The sequence below is a fragment of the Thamnophis elegans genome, chromosome 14 (genome assembly GCF_009769535.1).
Source record: "Thamnophis elegans isolate rThaEle1 chromosome 14, rThaEle1.pri, whole genome shotgun sequence".
In the NCBI taxonomy this organism is placed as follows: domain Eukaryota; kingdom Metazoa; phylum Chordata; class Lepidosauria; order Squamata; family Colubridae; genus Thamnophis; species Thamnophis elegans.
In genome coordinates, this window is record NC_045554.1 from 18,238,543 (window position 1) to 18,257,771 (window position 19,229).

General features: G+C 49.5%; 1 protein-coding gene across 2 annotated transcripts in view; it reads right to left on the reverse strand.

Moving 5' to 3' along the window:
- The window catches only part of C14H16orf72 (chromosome 14 C16orf72 homolog), a 50,148-nt gene that overhangs the window by 22,229 nt on the left and 8,690 nt on the right, over positions 1–19,229 (reverse strand). The window contains exons 3-4 of one of the 2 annotated variants that reach the window (XM_032230452.1): positions 17,024–17,299; positions 16,125–16,170 (exon numbers count right to left, since the gene is read on the reverse strand). In XM_032230452.1, coding sequence (XP_032086343.1) covers positions 16,125–16,170; positions 17,024–17,299 — 322 coding nt within the window. The remainder of the gene's footprint in view (positions 1–16,124; positions 16,171–17,023; positions 17,300–19,229) is intronic. The other variant, XM_032230451.1, reaches the window with a different exon arrangement.

The window sequence follows — 19,229 nt, forward strand, 5'->3', positions numbered from 1 at the left end:
ATAATGTGACAGCTGTCTTCCAGTACTTGAGAGGTCATCACATAGAGGAGAGGGTAAACTTATTCTGCAAAGCACCTAAGGGTAAATAAGAAGCAGTGGGTGGAAGCTTGTTAAGACATCTAACCTGTAACTAAGGAGAAATTTCCTGCAATAGGTTCTTTTCCAGAGTTGTGGGTGCTTCATCATTGGAGGCTTTTCAGAAAAGATTGGATAACCATTTGTCCTGGATAATGTAGGGGAAGGGGATTAGACTGGAAGACCTCCAAAATCCCTTCCAGCCCTACGATTCTAGTCTTAACAGGTGCATCTGTATCACCTAATGTCAGTGCAGCAATTCAACGTAGAGCAGGCTGGAGCAGTAAATTGGCTGCCGAAGGCTGTCCTTGAGAGAGGGAAGATTAAAAACTAGCAAAGGGCACGCATGGCACAAAACACACTTTTGCCGTTGGGAAGGAGATTAAAGATTCTAAGGAAACCAAAATTGTTCCCCTTGATTTAGTAACTGTCACTAATGACGGCGAAAAATGGAGCCTAAGCCGTTTACACCTATTGTTACACAGTTGTGTTTCATTTGGGGAGGGTGTGTATGAAAGAGACAAAAATGCAGACCAATGTCTTCCACTAACAGGACCATGTTTTAAACCAGGGGTGCTGAAATTTGGGAACTTTAAGACTTGTGGACTTCAACTCCCAGAATTCCCCAGCTGGGAGTTGAAATCCACAAGTCTTAACGTTCCCAAGTTTTGACACCTCTGGTTTAAACTCTCCCACATGATCATGCCACTCAGCTTCTGTAAGCAGCACCAGGAGTTTTCAGGAACTATGGCTGAACCTTCCCCAGTCCTTGAACTCCTGGAAAACCCACCAGAAGGAATTGTGTTCTGCTGTTGTAAAAAACAAGGCAATGGACTGAAATTACTTTCCATCATGCGAAAAGGAAACAGAACCATGCAAAGCAGCCTGAGTACAGAAAGAGAATACAGGAAATCCCCCAGTTAAGGCAGTTCATTTAGTGACCAAAGTTATGACATAGTTCCCCCCAACTACTGTATTTTTCAGAGTATAAGATGCACCAAGATTTTGAAGAGGCAAATTTTTAAAAAAAGTTTTTGCACTCTGCAGACCTCCCGAAAAGGGCGTTGGTACTTACCTGATACGCCTCTTCTCATAGTGGGGGGGGGAGTATCCAGGATGGGTTGACTTTATCCTCTCGTTGATTGGACTGAGTCATCAGAGCTCTTGGTATAAGCCTCTGGTCCACCAGGCTCCGCCCAGTTTGTAGACGAAGAACTCTATCCGACTCGTTGAGCCATCCACTCCAGACCTTGTTAAGGTTTCTACTTTTTATTGAATCCTACTTTGATCATGTTATTACAACCTACAACCTAGTAAATGTTACCTTTCCATGACAGGGGGGGTCTGGATACTCCCCCCCCACTATGAGAAGAGGCGTATCAGGTAAGTACCAACGCCCTTTCTCCATAGTGAGGGGGAGGAGTATCCAGGATGGGACGTACCAAAGCCAAACATCCCTAGGGTGGGTAATAAGTTGAAGACCCCTGGCCAAACTAAGCCTGGTGAGATGTCTCCCTTGCCCTGTGGACAGCCTGTAGTACCCTGCGCTCAAACAAAGCCTCCACCGAGGCAAAGGTGTCCAGCTTGTAGTTCCTCACGAAGGGTGAGGAAGAAGACCCTGCGGCTGCCCTACATGTCTCCGCCAATGAGGCCTGTGTAGCCCAGGATGCCAAGATGGCTGCACTTCGTGTGGAATGTGCTGTGATGGGGCTTGGTGCCTGCATGCCCTGGGATTGGTAGGCTGTAGCGATGCAGGTCCTCACCACCTGCCTATTTTGGTGGAAGTCACCTTTTTACCCAGGGACCACAGATGGTAGGAGACCAACCGGGCCTCGGACTTTCTCTTTTGGCAGGTTCTGTCTAGGGTGTGCCACTTCTTCTCTAGGGGGTGAGCAGGGTCCAGACAGAAATTGGGCAAACCCAGGTCCTGTAATTTGTGGAAACATGAACCCACCTTAGGAATGAAGGAAGGGTCCAGCCGCGGCACCTCTCTGTCCTGGTGAAAGATGCAGAGGTCGTCCTCCATGGACAGGCCCTGCAGCTGTGATGTCCGCCTGGCAGATTTGATGGCCACTAGGAACACCACCTTAAGGGTTAAAAACTTTAGAGACATTGTTCGCAATGGTTCAAATGGGCCATCTTAAAGCATCCAGCCCTTTATGCAAGACCCAGGAGGGGCACCTGTGTATCGTGAGTGGTGTGAGGTTGGATGCCCCCTTCAGAAACTGCCTTGCCAAAGGTTGTTGACTGAGTGCCTGGGCTCTACCGCATAGAAGCGCTGAGAAATGGCCGAAACTTGTCTCCTAAACGTGTTAGGGCCTAACCCCTTGTCCAGGCCTGCCTGAAGAAATCTGAGCACTAAGGGCTCTATCCCCTTGATGGAAGGTCTTTCCTCCTTCAGGATGCTCCGCTCAACCGCCAAGTGGTCAATTGGAGCCATTGGGGTTCCAGGTGTTCCAGTGACCCCTGCCTGAGGGAGAGCCTATCCTGAGGAATCCTCTGCGCTCTGTCCCCCAATAGCGACTGAAGGTCTGCCAACCATGGCCTCCTGGGCCAATAGGGGGCAACCAGTACCACCTCCGCCCCCTCCCCAAGAATTTTTGGATGACCCTGGGAATCCGGGGCAAGGGTGAGTAAGCGTAGAGCAGTCCCCGAGGCCAGGGGCCTAGGAGGGCGTCCGCCCCTTCTGACCCCAGGCTTTGGTACCTGGCATAAACCTTGGGAGCTGGGTGTTGGGGGGGGGGGGGTGGCAACTAGCTCGACTTCCGGGTGGCTGAGGTGGTCCATCGCCTCTCTGAAGATCACCGGGTGCAATCTCCACTCCGAGTTGTCCACTTCTGCCCGGCTGAGCCAATTGGCTCTGATGTTGTCCACCCCCGCTATATGTTCCGCCCTTAAGGAGAGAACATTCCTTACGGCCCACTGACCCGGCCTTTTGGCCTCCCGCATGAGAGCCTTCGACTTGGTCCCCCCCGTCTGTTTAAGTGGGCCTTGGGTGCAATATTGTCTGTGGGGGGCTGGAATGTGTCTGTCCTTGACAGAGTGGTGAAATTTTTCTAGGGTCAAGCGAACTGCCCTGCGTTCCAACCAGTTGATATTGTGAGTCAGTTCTGTCTGGTTCATTGTCCCTGCACTATCTGGTCTTGTAGGTGGGCGCCCCCCACCCTCCGAACAGGTTGGCACCCATGGCTACCGTCACCCGGTCTGGCGTTCTGAAGAATTTGCCCTTGGTTATCGCCGGGGACGTCCACCAGATCAGTGAGTGTGGAACTATTGCCGGGAGAAGAACCCTGGCCTGGGAGTAGCTCCTGTGCCTTTGCTGGAATGGCAAGGGAACCCTTGTAGGTCTCTGATGTAGAGACGGGCCCAAGGAATAATGCCAAGGGCTGAGACCCTGGTGCCTAACCATCTAGACCATGTGGCTAAAGGCACCCTGTCTCCCTTGATTACCTGGATGACTAGTCGTCTTAGCGAGCACTGTCTTTTGGGTGACAGGAATATTTTACCTGCCACTGAGTCTATCAGAGCCCCTAGGTGAATGAGCCTAGTGGAAGGGTAGAGTTGGCTTTTAACCGGATTCCCCGAGAACCCGTGCTCCCTCAGGAATGGCAAGGTGATATCTAGATCCCCTAATGCCCCTTCAAAGGAGGATGACTGTATGAGGAGGTCATCTAGGTGGCCTAGAATCCTAACTGGAATCTGCCTCCAGCTCGCTGCTAAGGCAGCCATTACCTTGGTGAAGTCTTGCGGGGAGGAATACCGGCCGAAGGGCAAGGCCTGGTTATGGGAGTGCTGCCCCAGGTAGCTGAACATGAGAAACCTCCTGTAATCCCTAATGATAGGAATGTGTAAATAGGCCTCTGTGGGGTCTATAAAAGTGCGGAAGTCTCCCTGTCTGATTCCCTCCAAGATGGAGTGGAGGGAATGTATTTTGAACCTCCTGTAACGATTGAAGCGGTCCCGCCACTTCAGATCCAGAATTGCCCTCCATCCCCGATGTCTTGGGGATTACGAAAGGGATAGTGTAATGCCCTTGGCCCTGCTGTCTAGAGGCACTGGCTGGATGGCTCCATGTCCAGCAGGAGTTGTATAGCTGCATCAGTAATCTCCGTGCCGGGTTATTTGAAACCGGGCAGCTCTGGAAAAACCCCATGGGTTTAGACAGGAGTTCCAGAGCCGGACTGTGCCTCATGGTGTTCTGAACCTATTTATCTGATGAGGCACGGTCGCAGCAGTTGGTGAAGTATGCCAACCGCCCCCCTAGGGGGGTGGGGTGACTCGGTTCTGGCCTTAGTTTTTGTGGGAGGGGCATCCCCCCCGCCACATCCTCCGCTCCCTCAGAAGGGCCGCTTCTGCTGCCTGCCCCTCTGCTGCCTATTTTGGCATCTCTGCCTGCCGGAAGAGCCTCCTAGTAATGCCTGGCACCTGAGTACCCCGCCCCTGAACCCCTGAAGGGATCCTAACCCCAGAAGGAGGACCCGAAGTCTTGTCCCCGGGAACAGGGCTGTCTGGAGTAAGGCACCGTCCTGAACTGTCCCCTCTTAGGGGCTGTGGGGAGATCCTTCCTCTAGTCCTTATTCTCAACCAGATAGGGGTCCAGAGCGGGTCCAAAAAGGACATCTCCTGTGAAAGGAGTGGATGCCAGGCGCCACCTGTGGTGAACCTCCGCCTGCCACTGTCTCAGCCACAGCAGCCTGCGAGATGCAACAGTGGAGCAATTGCCCTGGAGGCAAGCCTGGCTGCAGACAATGAGGCATCTGCCACAGATTGGATGACCGCCCCCAGCTTATTGATGTCCTGGTGCGCTCTGACCTCGGTAATGGGGATGCGTTGTTGCAGCTCCTGCAGCCAGAGCAGAGGAGACCTGTTGAACAATGAGGCGGTGGTGGCGGCCTTCACCGCCCAGGCGGCTGCCTGATGCCTCTTCGGAGGGTGAGGCATTCCTGTCTTCCCACGTCAGAGCCTGCTCAGGTTCCCCTGGCAGAATCAGGGGTGTTGCAGAGCCAAAGCCGAGGCACCCCTGGTGGGTGGGATAGTACCCCCTCCATGTCTTGATCCACATTGAAAAAGGCCTTGTCTGTGGATGTGAGCATGGGAATGGCCCCTTGGCACTTGACCGATTCAAGAAAGGCCCTGGGAGTTGGCACTGTGTCGGTCTCAATGGCCTGCTCCTCAAACCTGGTTTCCGCAGAAAACCCCTGCTGCTGAGGCGGAGCCTCTGCTGCTCTGTTCCCAAACAAAGGAGTGATTTATATAACAAAGGCTGGAACAACCCGGTGAAGGTCAGCTTAGGGGGGGGGGGGCGCAAGCCTATGTCATCGGATGGGTCATCCTCCCTGACTTCCCCCTCCTCACAATCCAGCTCACTCTCCCCCCATGATAAGGCTGAGGAGCTAAAGCTGTCCTCCCCCTGGGTTTCCAGCCCTTCAGGTATCCTAGGAGAGGATGCCACTGAGGCAGCATTTGAGGCTGCTGCAGCAATGTCAGGCATTGCTGGCAGCCCTTCATCATTATGTCTGAAAATTGGGGGCCCCTGTGGTGCTTGCTGGCTGGGGGCCCCTGCCTGTCTGGGGGGGGGTGTGTGGCAGAGGTTGATCTCAGGGAGGCAGCATGGGGGAGGGGGATTGCCACCTCTGAGGGAGACCCCAAGGACTAGGGGTGTCAAAGGGGATTCTTGCCTGCAAATGGTTGTCTCCCCTGCAGTCCCACCTGCTGTGGGGCCTCCAGGAGCCTTTCTTTTCTTTCCCTGGCATGGGATGGATTTGAGGCCACTTGCCCTCTTGCAAATCTGTTCCAGTCTTTAATGCCTCCTCCTTTATTTAGATGGCTTGGGAGGCTTGTGACCCCCCCCGCTTTCAGCTCTGCCCTGGGGGAGAGGTGCTTCTTTTTGTCTCTGCCTTTCCTCCCCCCCCCCGCCTGTTTCCAGCTCTGCCCTGGGGGAGAGGTGCTTCTTTTTGTCTCTGCCTTTCCTCCCCCCCCCCGCCTGTTTCCAGCTCTGCCCTGGGGGAGAGGTGCTTCTTTTTGTCTCTGCCTTTCCTCCCCCCCCCCGCCTGTTTCCAGCTCTGCCCTGGGGGAGAGGTGCTTCTTTTTGTCTCTGCCTTTCCTCCCCCCCCTTCTCTGGGCCGCCTGAGGGGTGGTCACTAACCTGGTGGGACTGCCGGCTGTTGCTGCCAGTACCTGTGTCCTGCCAGTCTCCTGTTGCCTCTGGGCGCCGCCATCTTGGAACACATGGTCCCTTATGGCTTCAAGATGGCGCTTTTGCCAGGAGATGAAGGCGCCCCTTTTGAATCTTCTGGCTGGGCGGCTTGTGCTCCGAAGAGCTGCGCTGCTGCCGTTTTCTTCACTTCCCATGCCGCTGGAGTCCTTGCTTTGCCCGTGAGCCCCCTCCAATGAGGTGGGTCACGTACCAATGGGGCGGGCACTCCGCGTTTGCAAGGCTCCCTTCCAGGGGGCGGGGGGGGCTCCGCGCCGTCCTAGCCTGTCCCTTCTCACGATCCGCGGCTCTTGGGGAAGTCTCCGGCGCTGCTGGCGTCCTTGCAGCCGGGCGTGCCTGCCAGAGGCTTCTGCCCTCTGTCTCCTGCTCACCCGGCAAATTCCTTTCTGAGTGTTGCTTGTCTCACTCAGAAGCCTGGGCGGCGGGCCGCCCCCTGAGGGGCTTTTGGCCGATCCTTACAGTCCCGGGAGTTGCCAGCTCGCCTGGGATGCTGTAGGAGGGAGACACTGGAATTTTCCTTCCTTTTCTTTCTTGAATATCTTCGACCTGTTGGAGATCCAGGATGGCCAACCGTCCATTTGAGTGGACTGAGTCTAAAACTGGGCGGAGCCTGGTGGACCAGAGGCTTATACCAAGAGCTCTGATGACTCAGTCCAATCAACGAGAGGATAAAGTCAACCCATCCTGGATACTCCTCCCCCTCACTATGGAGAAACACCCCGTTTTTTGCAAAAACGGGCCCATTTTTTTGTCAAAACAATGCCATGCATAGCCTTTAGGCGGCTGAGAGAGTGCTCCTAGGGGCTGGGGGAAAAACGAGCAACAAATAGCCCGTTTTTCACTCATTTTTGCCCTCCCCCCCCCCGGAGCACTCTGGAAGCCTCCTAAGGGCTATGCACTTCCATTTTTGCAAAGGGGTTTTGGGAGGCCAAAAATGCTATATTCAGTGTATAAGACGCACCCAGATTCTCACCCTCTTTTTTGAGGGAAAAAGGTGTGACCTTATACTCCAAAAAATACGGTACTTACGAACTAGTCCTGAAATTATGAATGTTGCAGCACCACAGCCATCGTTCATCCTATGAACGACAGCAGAGGTGCTACATTTGCCCTGCCTAATCTCTCCGCCCACCAAGGTCGAAAGCAGGGCGCAATCATGATCAAGTTGCATGATTCACACTTACGAAATAATTGGCAGGCTCCATTACATTCATAACTCGAGGACTACCTGTAAACATGTCCTAACACAGCGTTGGAAATTTTGCAAGTTGATGTCCAGAGATGTTACAATTGTCAAGGTACAAAAAACACTGGTCCAGGCAGACCCCATTTGTTGTTTGGACGTATAAAAATAAGTGAATCCGGGCAGGTGTGGTGACTGAATAAGGATGCTTCAGGATTTGACATGAGCTGCTGGGTGAGCTACAGGGAGGAAACAAAGGTTTGTAGCCTCTTGACTGGTCAGATAAGCTCTTGGTATACGCCCTGGTCCACCAAGCTCCGCCCGTTATCGACTCAGTCCCTCAACTGGATGATTTGCCATCCTGGATCTCCGATAAATTTGAAGAAATCTAAAGAAAGTGAAAAAAATTCATCTCTCTTCCTACCACAGCAACTGCAGGCAAGCTGGAAGCTCCCTGAGCTGCGAAAGAATTGCCAAAAGCCCCCCTGGGTGCAGCACGCTGCTCAGGCCTCTGAATGAGACAAGCATCACTCAGAAAAGAAATCTGCCGGGCGACCAGGAGACAAAGGGCACAAGCCTTCCAAAGGCAAGCCCTGTTGCGATGGCACCAGCGGCATTGGAACTTTCCGTCGCTCCCGACAGCGGCTTCCTCAAGCGCTGCGGGGCGCGAATTGAATTACCATAAAGCGAGGGCGGTGCTGGACCCCCGCCCAGGTGAGCCTCACTGTGGGAACTCTGCTGGGTGCCCGAACGCTCCGCTGCTCCCCACTGGGTTGAGCAGTGAACCGTGGCTTCCCAAACGCCGTGGGCCGCCCACGCCATTGTCCATATAGCCCACCTCATTGATGGGGGTCCATGGGCAGAGCCAAGGCTCTAACGGTGCCAGGAAGCGGGGAAACCGGCGGCAGGGGCACATGGCAGCTCCTTGGAGCATAAGCTGCAAGACCAGGAGTTTTAAAAGAGGAGCCCTAAGTCTCCTGGCACGGGCGCCATCTTGAAGCCAGAAGGAGCCGCGTGTTCCAAGATGGCGACACCCAACGGCAATAAAGAGACCTGCAACTACCTGCAACTACAGCAAGCAGCCCCACCAGAGGGGCAGAGGAGCAACCAAGGTTAGTGACCACCCCAGAGGCAGCCCAGAAGGGGGCGGGGGAACGAAGGCCAGAGATAAAAAGAAGCACCTTTCCCCCAGGGCAGAGCTGGAGGCAGAGGGTGGTCACAAGCCTTCCAAGCCATCTAAGTATGAAAGGCGAAGGCACAGGAAGCTGGAGCAGCTCTACAAAAAGGCAAGTGGCCTTAAGCCCACTCCAGGCCTGGGATAGAAGGGGAAGGCCCCTGGAGTCCCTGCAACAGGTAGGGCTACAGGGGAGGCAACCACATTGCAAGCAAGGATCCCTATTGACACATCAGGTCTTTGGGGTCTTCCTCAAGGGTGGCAATCCCCCCTGCATACGGCTTCCCTGGAATCAGCCCTACCACAGGGTTACCACCTCTGGTTTCCCCACACACACACAGGTGGGCATGGGTTCCAGCCAGCAACCCCCCACAGGGGTCCCCAATTTTCTGTTTATCTCATTCCAACTGGGGGTCTCTGGGCAAGGTGACCTCCACCACCATAGGCAGGTGGTTGAGGACCTGCATTGCTACGGCCTACCATTCCCAGGGCATACAGTCACCGAGCCCCATCACAGCACACTCCACACGAAGTGCGGCCACCACGCCAGCCTGGGCAACGCAGGCCTCATTGACAGAGCTATGTAGGGCAGCCATGTGGTCTTCCTCCTCACCCTTCGTGAGGGACTACAAATTGGATACCTTTGCCTCGGCGGATGCTTCATTTGGTCGCAGGATATTACAGGAGGTTCATAGAGCGGGGGACACACCCCACCAGGCTTAGTGTGGCCAGGGGCCCTCAGTATGTTACCCTCCCTAGGGACGTGTTAGCTTTGGTACGTCCCATCCTGGATACTCTTCCCCTCACTATGGAGAAAGGACGTCGGTACTTACCTGATACGCCTCTTCTCATAGTGGGGGAGGAGTAACCAGACCCTCCCTGTCATGGTAATGTAACAGAATTATGATGGATATTGCACTAATATGTTCAAGTTATAATTCAATAAAAAGTTTGAAACCTTAACAAGGTGTGGAGTGGATGACACAACGGGTCGGATAGAGTTCTTCGCCGATAACTGGGCGGAGCCTGGTGGACCAGGAGTGTATACCAAGAGCTTATCTGACTCAGTCCAATCAACGAGAGGATAAGGTTAACCCATCCTGGCTACTCCTCCCCCACTATGAGAAGAGGCGTATCAGGTAAGTACCAAGGCCCTTTTGGGGGTTCGCCATCACTGTCCTACAGCACTGCTTTCTATTATGAAGTTGCAATGACTTCTGCTACTATAAAGACTGAAAAGTAGTATAAAAAAACCCTAATTCAGATTCAGAGAATGAGGCTAATTAAGAAAGTATTTCGTGTGGATCGTCTGTAGTCTACACTTTGCCCCTTTTTCAGAAAGTCAATGCTTTCCCATATCTATTTGACTCATTGGAGGATGGAGTCCAAGCTATACTTTTATTACATACGGAGGGTTGCCTGTTTCACAATTTTTGCCTGCTTACTATTGCTAACAAAAACAAAGCATGGTATACTCGTTAAGACTCAGGAACGCCTACTTCATTTTGAGCAACTTAATCATTTAAAATTAAAATCAATACATTTAAAATTAAACTGTCTCCCAAAAGACCTCTTGTTTCTTCAAAAGATTGAAAACATTGTGCTTTTTACACAAATTAAATGCCTTTGCTTTTAAGGCTTACTAAGTAATAAATTGGACTTACAAAACAATAAATCTATTTGTAAAAAAATAGGACATACAGTACCTATCAGCAAATATGCATGGAAACACATTGTTAATTTTAAAAACTTGGTTTTTTCCAATGTCAAGAAGTGCAAGGCAGTTCACTTCCCCACAAATTATTTTCACATTCTTGACACAAGTAAACCTGCCAAAAATGTTAGCCTCCAGTGCTACAGAAATGATTTCTCAAGAAAAGAGTCATTCCACTTGCCAGACACAAATTATGTTCATTTGGAACATCTCACCATCATGCTATCATTTAAGTTTAGCTATTTAATTAACACTTTTTTCTTAGCCTGGAAAGTCTAAGTTTGAAGCAACCTTGTCAGATGCCAGTTACTTGGAGCTGCCAGTTCTGCTTTTCCAAAATTCTACCTATTTTTTTTAGTTCAGCAAACTTAAAAGAGAGAAATATAACTGAGTGCGATCACAGAAAGGCCACCTCATACCCAGGGATGCAAGAAGTTCAGAAAACAATCCTTTTGAAGAGGATAACACATAATGAAATTCTAGAATAGACTGAATGGTTTTTGAAACAAAATTATACTCCGTTCACCTTTGTTGCCCTATCAACTAAGGCTCTTATCTGTCCAAAGATCGGTCCACCATAAAGAGCATCCTCACATATTGCATTATAGTTTGGTATGCTGGTTGAACAACTGCGGACAGGAAGGCCCTACAGAGAGTGATCAATTCAGCAGAAGCAACCATTGGTTGCCCTCTGACACCACTGGGAGACATCGCCAGGTCTCGCTGCTTTAGCAGAGTAAGGAAGATACTTAGAGATGATTCACATCCTGGTCAGTGTCTTTTTGCACTTCTTCCATCGGGCAGAAGACATCAAAGTATAGCCAGCCAAACAAATAGGTTTAAAAATAGTTTCTATCCTTGGGCTGTCAGACTTTTAAATACAACCACAATCACTCCACACACATATAGAAACGTATGTAGTTTTTTCTTTCTCTTTCTTTTTTCGTTTCCACTATAATTTTGCACCAGTGAGGCTAAAACCAATTTCGTTGTATTTATTTTGTACAATGACAATAAAGACTAGACTAGACTATATGTAAAGTCCCATTTCTGCCCACCATAAAGTTGCCTGGCCCTATATTTGCTACCAGAAACCAAATCATGCTCTCCTCTTCCAAGCCAGGAAGCACAAAAACACTAGGCTAAATCCAAAGAAGTCGCTTTATGATGGGTGACCGCTTGGACTTAGCATCTCTCACCAACTAAAAAGTACAACATGTGCCATGAGGTTTTTCTACCAGGTCTTTCGGAAAGCCATAAGCAGGCAGCTCTCGCTACAGCCCTGGACTGAGCTAGAATCTAGTACTACAAGGCAAACCAACTCTGCACAAGGAGACCACGTTGAATAATTGGTAATATTCTGCTTCATGGTTTTGTCTCAGTCCTTACGAAAGGAAACTTCTGGCTGCCAAGAGTTGTGGTTGTAAATTCAGTAACATTGCCTAAGCACTTTGGGGAATTCTTCCTTTTCTTGGCCTTGAGCTTCAGCAATGAGGCACACACATACTTACCAGTAAATATCTTCATCTTCATGAAAAATTCCCCATGTGATATGATCAGAAGTGGGATTCAATCGATTCGGACCAGTTTAACCCAAACCGATGGTGCCGAATTGTGGTTGGACCCTGCCCCCAAAACGTCCTGTGTAGCCTCATTTTCGATGCCACACACATGCGTGCACACCGCACACACGAGCAAAGTGTATAAGGTGCACGCGTGACACAAGCATACACGCTCACAGTTGCAAACCGGTGATAAACCTAAGTGAATCCCATCGCTGGTTGTGAATTCCATTCCATATTCTACTCTACACTACTTTACAGCTTAATATAAAAATACTGGTGGCATACATAGAGATTAGGAATTGGACTTTTATGATGACAATTCAAAAGCCTTCACTGACTGAACACTTTTAATTGCTGCTACGTTCAGGATGAAAAGAAAATTCTTGATTTATGAAGGGACTGGTGAATTTCATTACATTCTAACAAACACCTAATCTATAAATGTCAAAGTCATTTGAAAAAAGCTTCTTACACTGAACTTACACAAAGACCAACTTCTGACATCTCTCTAGCTGAAGGTTTCACAGAGGCTAAAGGACACCCTAAACAATTTCAAATTCCAGTTGCGTGCATTGGCCAGGAAATAAAGCATAAAGAAGGTAACATCCACATCCAGAAATCAAAAGCTTAGAGCTCAAGGCTGGACTGGACTCTTTATTGGCAGCACCTGAATCAAAGTGATCTTAGCTGCTACAACCAATACTATAGAGAGCAGTGACAGCAAACCTTTTCGGCACCGCATGATGATCAGCTGGCTGGTGCGCATGCTCAAAATGGAAGACCAGCTCTTCCAGTTTCTGGCACTGCTGCATGCACAAAGACCAGCTAATCGCCGCCTTCCCATGTGTGCCAGAAACCCAGAAGAGGAACAAGCAATGCTGCGTGTGCCAGGCGATATGGCTTCGCGTGCCACTTTGGGCACGTGTGCCATAGATTCGCCATCACAGTTATAGAGCAACAGATATACAGATGATGACCCAGGAGATGCAGTGACACTCCTCTATTCATTTGCAGGGAGCATCCAAGTCAAATGTGTAAACATATTGTTACTTTAACTCCCTCGCCCCATGACAGGCAAGCAAACTTGTAAAACTTGAAAACTAAGCAATAATACCAGCCTGCTCTAGATCACCCCAACCACTCACCTACCTAGCAACAGCACTGCCTATCCTGCCTAGCAAGCCAGTCTCAAGAAGCGGAGCCAAGCTTCTTCAGCACTTTGACAACTAGGGATGTGGAAACTCAAGCATATATGCCTTGTGAAGCATAAATCACACCTCTCTTCACTGCCAGCTTCCCTGGCAAGAAGGGAGCAGAAACCTGAAGAGAATCAGATATCGCCAGCCATTTTGATTACTTCCAAAAGCAAAGCGATATTCAAGCCATTGGGGGCAAACTGCCATCTTAGCAGTCAGAATAGGTTTGCCCACCGAGTTAACAAGAGGAAAACCATCAGGGTTGTTTTCCACATGAGATAGCTTTCTAATCCCAATGAGTTACGTGCAGGGATTTAAACCAATTAAAATGGTGTCCAATTGCGATTTGAATTAATCCTGCTGCAGCAACATCGGCGCACTGAGCAGGATGTGAAACCGGCAACTTTTATCGAATTGCAAATGAAATCTCTACTACAGGTTGGCATGCAGCATGGCAGAAGAGCAGATATTTAAAAAGCTTCTATTTCATTTCCAGAGATCAAAGATAGAAAATTCTCCCTGACATGCTTCCTCAGCAGTTTTCATCTGTCAAAGAATTTTGAAATCTACAATTCTGCGTAATTTTCAAGCAAGATATTTAAATTCTGTACAGATGGTGTTACGACCAGAACCGAGTCCAGAATTTCCACTGCTAAGCAAGGCAATGAGTCATGCCCAATTTTACCTTTTTTGCCTCGACCTCTGTTGTTCAGCAGGTCACATCAGAAATTAAGTGAATCACTCGGTTAAAACAAATCTGGCTTCCCTCATTGATTAAAAAATAATAAAAGCATCCACAAATGATGCATCCACTCTTCCAACTGCATCAGACTATATCCTCCATCCGACTATCTCTATCCAACTGGTGTGTTTTGAAAGACGAATATTTTGGAACAAGTTCAAAGGAAGTATTTTGTTTCTTTAGAACAGAGGTGGGGTGCTACAGCCGCTTTATAGGACTTGTGGACTCAGGGGTTGGTTTCTCACCCGAACCGGTTGGAACGGGGCCGGCGGCATCCTCGTGCACACGCGCAGTGCACGCATGCGTACTAGCATCTGTGCGATGCTCCAGCTGCTCCTGGAGGATCGCGCAGGCGCTGTACGCATCCTGCGCATGCGTGGAAGCGCAGAACTCGTCAAAACCGGGTAAGGAGCGCAGGCGGGCGCGTGGGCCCTTCGCTGTTCCCGGAAGTTACTTACTTCCGGGTTTGCCGACCAACCGGTTTGCGGGAACCGCCGCGAACCCGTTGAAACCCACCCGTGTGGACTTCAACTTTCAGAATTCCTGAGCCAACATGACTGGTTCTTAAAGTGGCCATAATTCCTCACCCCTGCTTTGGAAGAATGAAACGGAGAACCTCAAGTAGAATTTTTTTTCCTTCTACCCGAAGGGTTTTCTGAAGCAACCAAACAACTAATAGCCAACCAAAAGTAGAGTCATATAAGCCATGAACGCTCATAAATCACATTACCAAATAAACATGCCCGCTTCCATGCTTTGTGCAGCAAGATCAGCCTCTGAACGAAACCTTATCAAACTAGCTATTTCTCTCCCTCCCACCCAAAAAAAACCCCTCCTTCTTTGGTAAAGAACCACAGAAGCTAAACTGTTCTGCCAAACTTAAATAAGGTATATTTTCAAGGTACTGAAGGGTCAGCCCAACAAGGTAAAACCAGCTCAAGAAAGCAGCTCCCCAAGAAATCTCTAGCTGTATCTTAGGCTATACTAGCCGATAATCCGGCGTTGGTAATGGGACCCCTTCTCTTCCGTCCGAGGCCCTTCCTCACGGGCCTTTGGGAGAGATACTCTTCACCCCGGGCTTTTGGGCTCAAGAGACAGTTAGCCACCAGCCAATCGGAGGAAAGGAAGGGAGAGAGAGGCATGGAGGGAGAAAGTGTTTTGTGTTGAGTCTCCAGTTGCCTTGGGTCCAAGCTAGAAAAGTATTTCTCCCAAAGGCCGTGAGGAAGGGCCTGGGACGGAAGAGAAGGAATCCCATTACCCAGGACGAACAGCCAGGTCCCTAACAGTGGAGGTGAAGTGATAGAGGTGGATGACTGGGGGAGAAATCCTGGGGGCAAAGGGCAGCAGGAGAACAGTCCCATTCCACGCTAGGACATGCGTCTCGCTTCTCCCCCTCACCCCTTGCTAAAGGGACGTCGAGGAAGGGGAGAAGCCAGGCAGCCGTTACATTGGGGGTGTGGGGGGGAGGTGGCAGACCAGCAACGCACCTCGCACCCCATTCCCTCTCACGCAAAAAGAACACCTCCCACCAAGCCCCAATAATAACGGCTGCCTGGCTGCTTCCCTTCCCCAACGTCCCTTTAGTGAGGGGTAGCAGTGGGGGGAGAAGTGTCCTAGTGCTACCGGAGACTGACAGCTCCGCTGCGTTCCTTGCCCTTTCGTCCTGAGTTCAACTTGTGATGGTTTTTTTACAAGGGGCTTCACTGGACGAAAGGGAAAGAAACGCAGTGGGGCTGAACAGGTAAGAGGCACACCTCGCTTCTCCCCGCTTCTCTCCTCGCTAAAGGGGAAGGGAACTAGGCAGGCTGCCTTTACCATTGGGATGGGGTGGGCAGTGTTTTTTTTGCGCGAGAGGGAACAGGTGGGAGGGAGTGATCGCATTGCTGGCCTGCCACTTTTTGCAGCGGGCTCTTTGCATGGGAGGGAATGGGGCGCGAAGCACTTTTCTTGGCTGCTTCCCTTCCCCGACGTCCCTTTAGTGAGGGGTAGCGGGGGGGGGGGGGAGAAGTGAGACGTGTGTCCTAGTGCTACCGGAGACTGACAGCTCCGCTGCGTTTCTTGCCCTTTCGTCCTTGTAAAAAAACCTCATGACAACTTGCGAGTTTTTTTTTTACAAGGGGCTTCACTGGATGAAAGGGAGAGGAACGCAGTGGGGATGAACAGGTAAGAGGCTAAAGGGGTGGCAGGGAAGGGAACCAGTCAGGCTGCCTTTACCATTGGGGTGGGGTGGGCGGTGTTGGGGCGCGAGGCACGCCTCTTACCTCTCCAGGTCTTCCGCGGTCCTCGCCATTGTGTCCAGGGAAGCCCCTGGTAAAGAAAAAAGAAGAAGAAACCCTTCTCGCAACTTCAAGAAGTTTGATAGAACTCCCGAGAACAGTTTTTTTACCAGCGGCTTCCCTAGACACAATGGCGAGGAACACGACGGAACTGGAAAGATAAAAGGCGCGTCTCGCTTCTTGCCTGCCCCAGAAAATAAGCCCAAGGCCATAATTTGGGGGGGGGGGTCAAAAAAAATAAGACCCTGTCTTATTTTTGGGGGAACACGGTATATACATACATACAGCCTTTTATATATATAAGAACTGCAAGTCTGTTTGCGTTTCACTTCTTTCTCTCTCCCTCTGAATCTGGGAGAAGCCAGACTGAGCTTCCTTAATGCGATCGCCTTTCCCGGGCCTCAAGCAATGTGTTGGCCCTCGTTTCCATAGCAGCATCTGAAAACTCCCTTCAAGGCCATCTCCTGGGCTTTCTACACCACCCAAGCTTCCTCCTCCAAAACACTCCGGATAATCAACTGCTACTCATTCTGACTTAACCGTGTTCCCTTCACTTTAACCTATTAATGCTGGTAAGAAACATCTGTTTTTTTCAGAGCATTTGAGGTCACCAGAGGAAGGAACAACCCTGAGTCATCCCTGCAAGAGGCCCACAGCTGCAAGGAGTTGCCAGGCCTGGAAAGGAGAACCCATCAGCCCCACCTCGGTCGCTAACCTACCGAGAACCGGTTTAATGTTTTACAGTCTGTATCACTGGCCATAATCTAAAAAAAATAAAACAGAAGCTCTGAAACGGTCTTAAGAGAGGAAAGTGCTTCTTTCCAATGTTTTTTTTAAAGGTAGGGGAGGAGGAGTGGGAAGAGGGAGGCAGAAACCATGATTACCATGAAGAGCTATGGCTTCCCGGAAGGGCTGCAAGTCCGTCTCGACCGAAGAACTAGTTTCCGTGGATGTCGCTCGGTTAGGGGATACTACAGTCAGTCTTGGGGGAGCTCTAGAGTTTCGTGGAGGAGGAGCTTTTCCACACAGGAAGCTGATTAAGTCTTCTCTGCGAATAGTTCTTCTGCGCTTTTTAACCCAAGCCAAGACATCCTTATTACGACGCTGGTAGCCAATATGGATTCCTACGTCAAAACTCCGCTGATGGGCATCCACACTTTCTGGAAGAAAAGAAATATGTGTTAGGTGTTGGCTCAACTACAGGCGGCAGCAGCTTCAGATATAAGTGGCCTTCTAGAACAGGAGTCTCTAACCGTGGCAACTTTTTAAGACCTGTGGACTTCAACTCCCAGAATTCTTCAGCCAGCTTCGCTGAGGAATTCTGGGAGTTGAAGTCCACAAGTCTTTATACCAATACTATACTTAGACTTATATACCACTTTACATCCCTCTCTAAGCAGTTTACAGAGTCAGCCTCTTGGCCCCAACAATCTGGGTCCTCATTTTACTCACCTCTGAAGGGTGGAAGGCTGAATCAACCTTGAGCCTGGTGAGATTTAAACTGCCAAATTGCAGTTATCCGGCAGTCAGCAGAGGTACTTAAAGTTGCCAAAGTTAGAGACCCTTGTTCTAGAAGCAAAGCCAAAGAGAACTGGCACCCCTGAAATGCTTTTTGAGCTTCCCCTGTGGCTAGGATGAATGAATGGAAGATCAATCCAATATTAAAAACTGATTAACAAATTGCAGTTATTTCCATACCGTTTTCCACACTGGAGGAAAAAAATTACACAAATCCAACCCAGCCAGCTTGTTAGTAAGTTCAACAATCATAAATAGAAACACAATAAATACTTAGCCCTACCTAAACTTTAGACTCTACCTGGAGCCATCTGCTAATATCGGATACCAGTTGATATTGCTTCCAGGTGGTTCTCGACTTATGATCCCAACTGAGCCCAACATTTATGTTGTTAAGCAAGATGTTTGTTAAGTGAATTTTGTCCCATTTTGCGACATTTCTTGTGTCAGTTGTTAAGTGAATCACTGCAGTTAAGTTAGTCACACGGTTGTTAAGTGAATCTGACTTCTCCATTGACTTTCCTTGTCAGAAGGTCGCAAAAGGTGGGCAAAAACTCAGAATATACACTTTCAATCCTGATAACAGTTTGAACTTCCATACCTTAGCAGCATGCCTATTTGCTTTTCTGCAAATGACACATCTTCTGCATTTGTTTTTATTTTATGCCATGTAACAAAAATCAATGTTGACCACTTTGAAATTTTTTGGAAAATCAAACATAATCTTCTCTCTCTGTCAGCCCAAGTCACCTCATAAAAATAGGAGGAGAAAGGACTATTGTGTGCAAAGGAGCATTGTGTGTATTTGCCACTTTGAGTTATTAAAAAATAATAAAGGTGAGATATAAATAAATAAATGGGCGTCATGGTGGCCCAGTGGTTAAAGATGCTGGGCTTTTCGGCTGGAAAGCTGGCAGTCCGGGTTTGAGACCCAAGCACCAAACTACATCCTCGCCCCAGCTGCTGCCAGCCTAGCATTTGGAAAGCATGCACATTCAAGTAGATAAATAAGTACCACCTGGGTGGAAAGGTAACAGGGCTCCGTAAGGTCATGCTGGCCATAGGACTGGGAAATGTTTTCTGACAGCGCTGGCTCAATGGCCTTGAAACGGAGATGAGCGCTGCCCGCTAGAGTGAACAATGATTAGCAAAGTAAACTCTGCAGGTGGGACAAAGCAACCTTCAACCACCTGCCTAGATTTCACTACTTCCATCCACCAATGGAACAGCCAAGGACCCAAACCTTCTCTTGAGCAGATCTGCTGAAGCTGCCAAATGGCAACGGCAGCATCAGATTTAAAAGTAGCCAAGTGATTCTTTGGTTCTTTGATTTGCAAGAGGTTTGGGTATAGGCAATACGAGTCCTGATGTAAAATAAAGAAGGCAATAAAGAGGAACCGGAGAGGAAAAAATATTTGCCCAACAAATACAGCATCACACATTTGCCATACAGTTTCCAAAGATACTTTTTTAAATGGAATGCATGTTTACATCAGCCAGAGTGATACCCTCACAAGGGACCAAATCTCACTCTAGTGCTATTTTTCTATTAACTCCCCATCCACAGATACT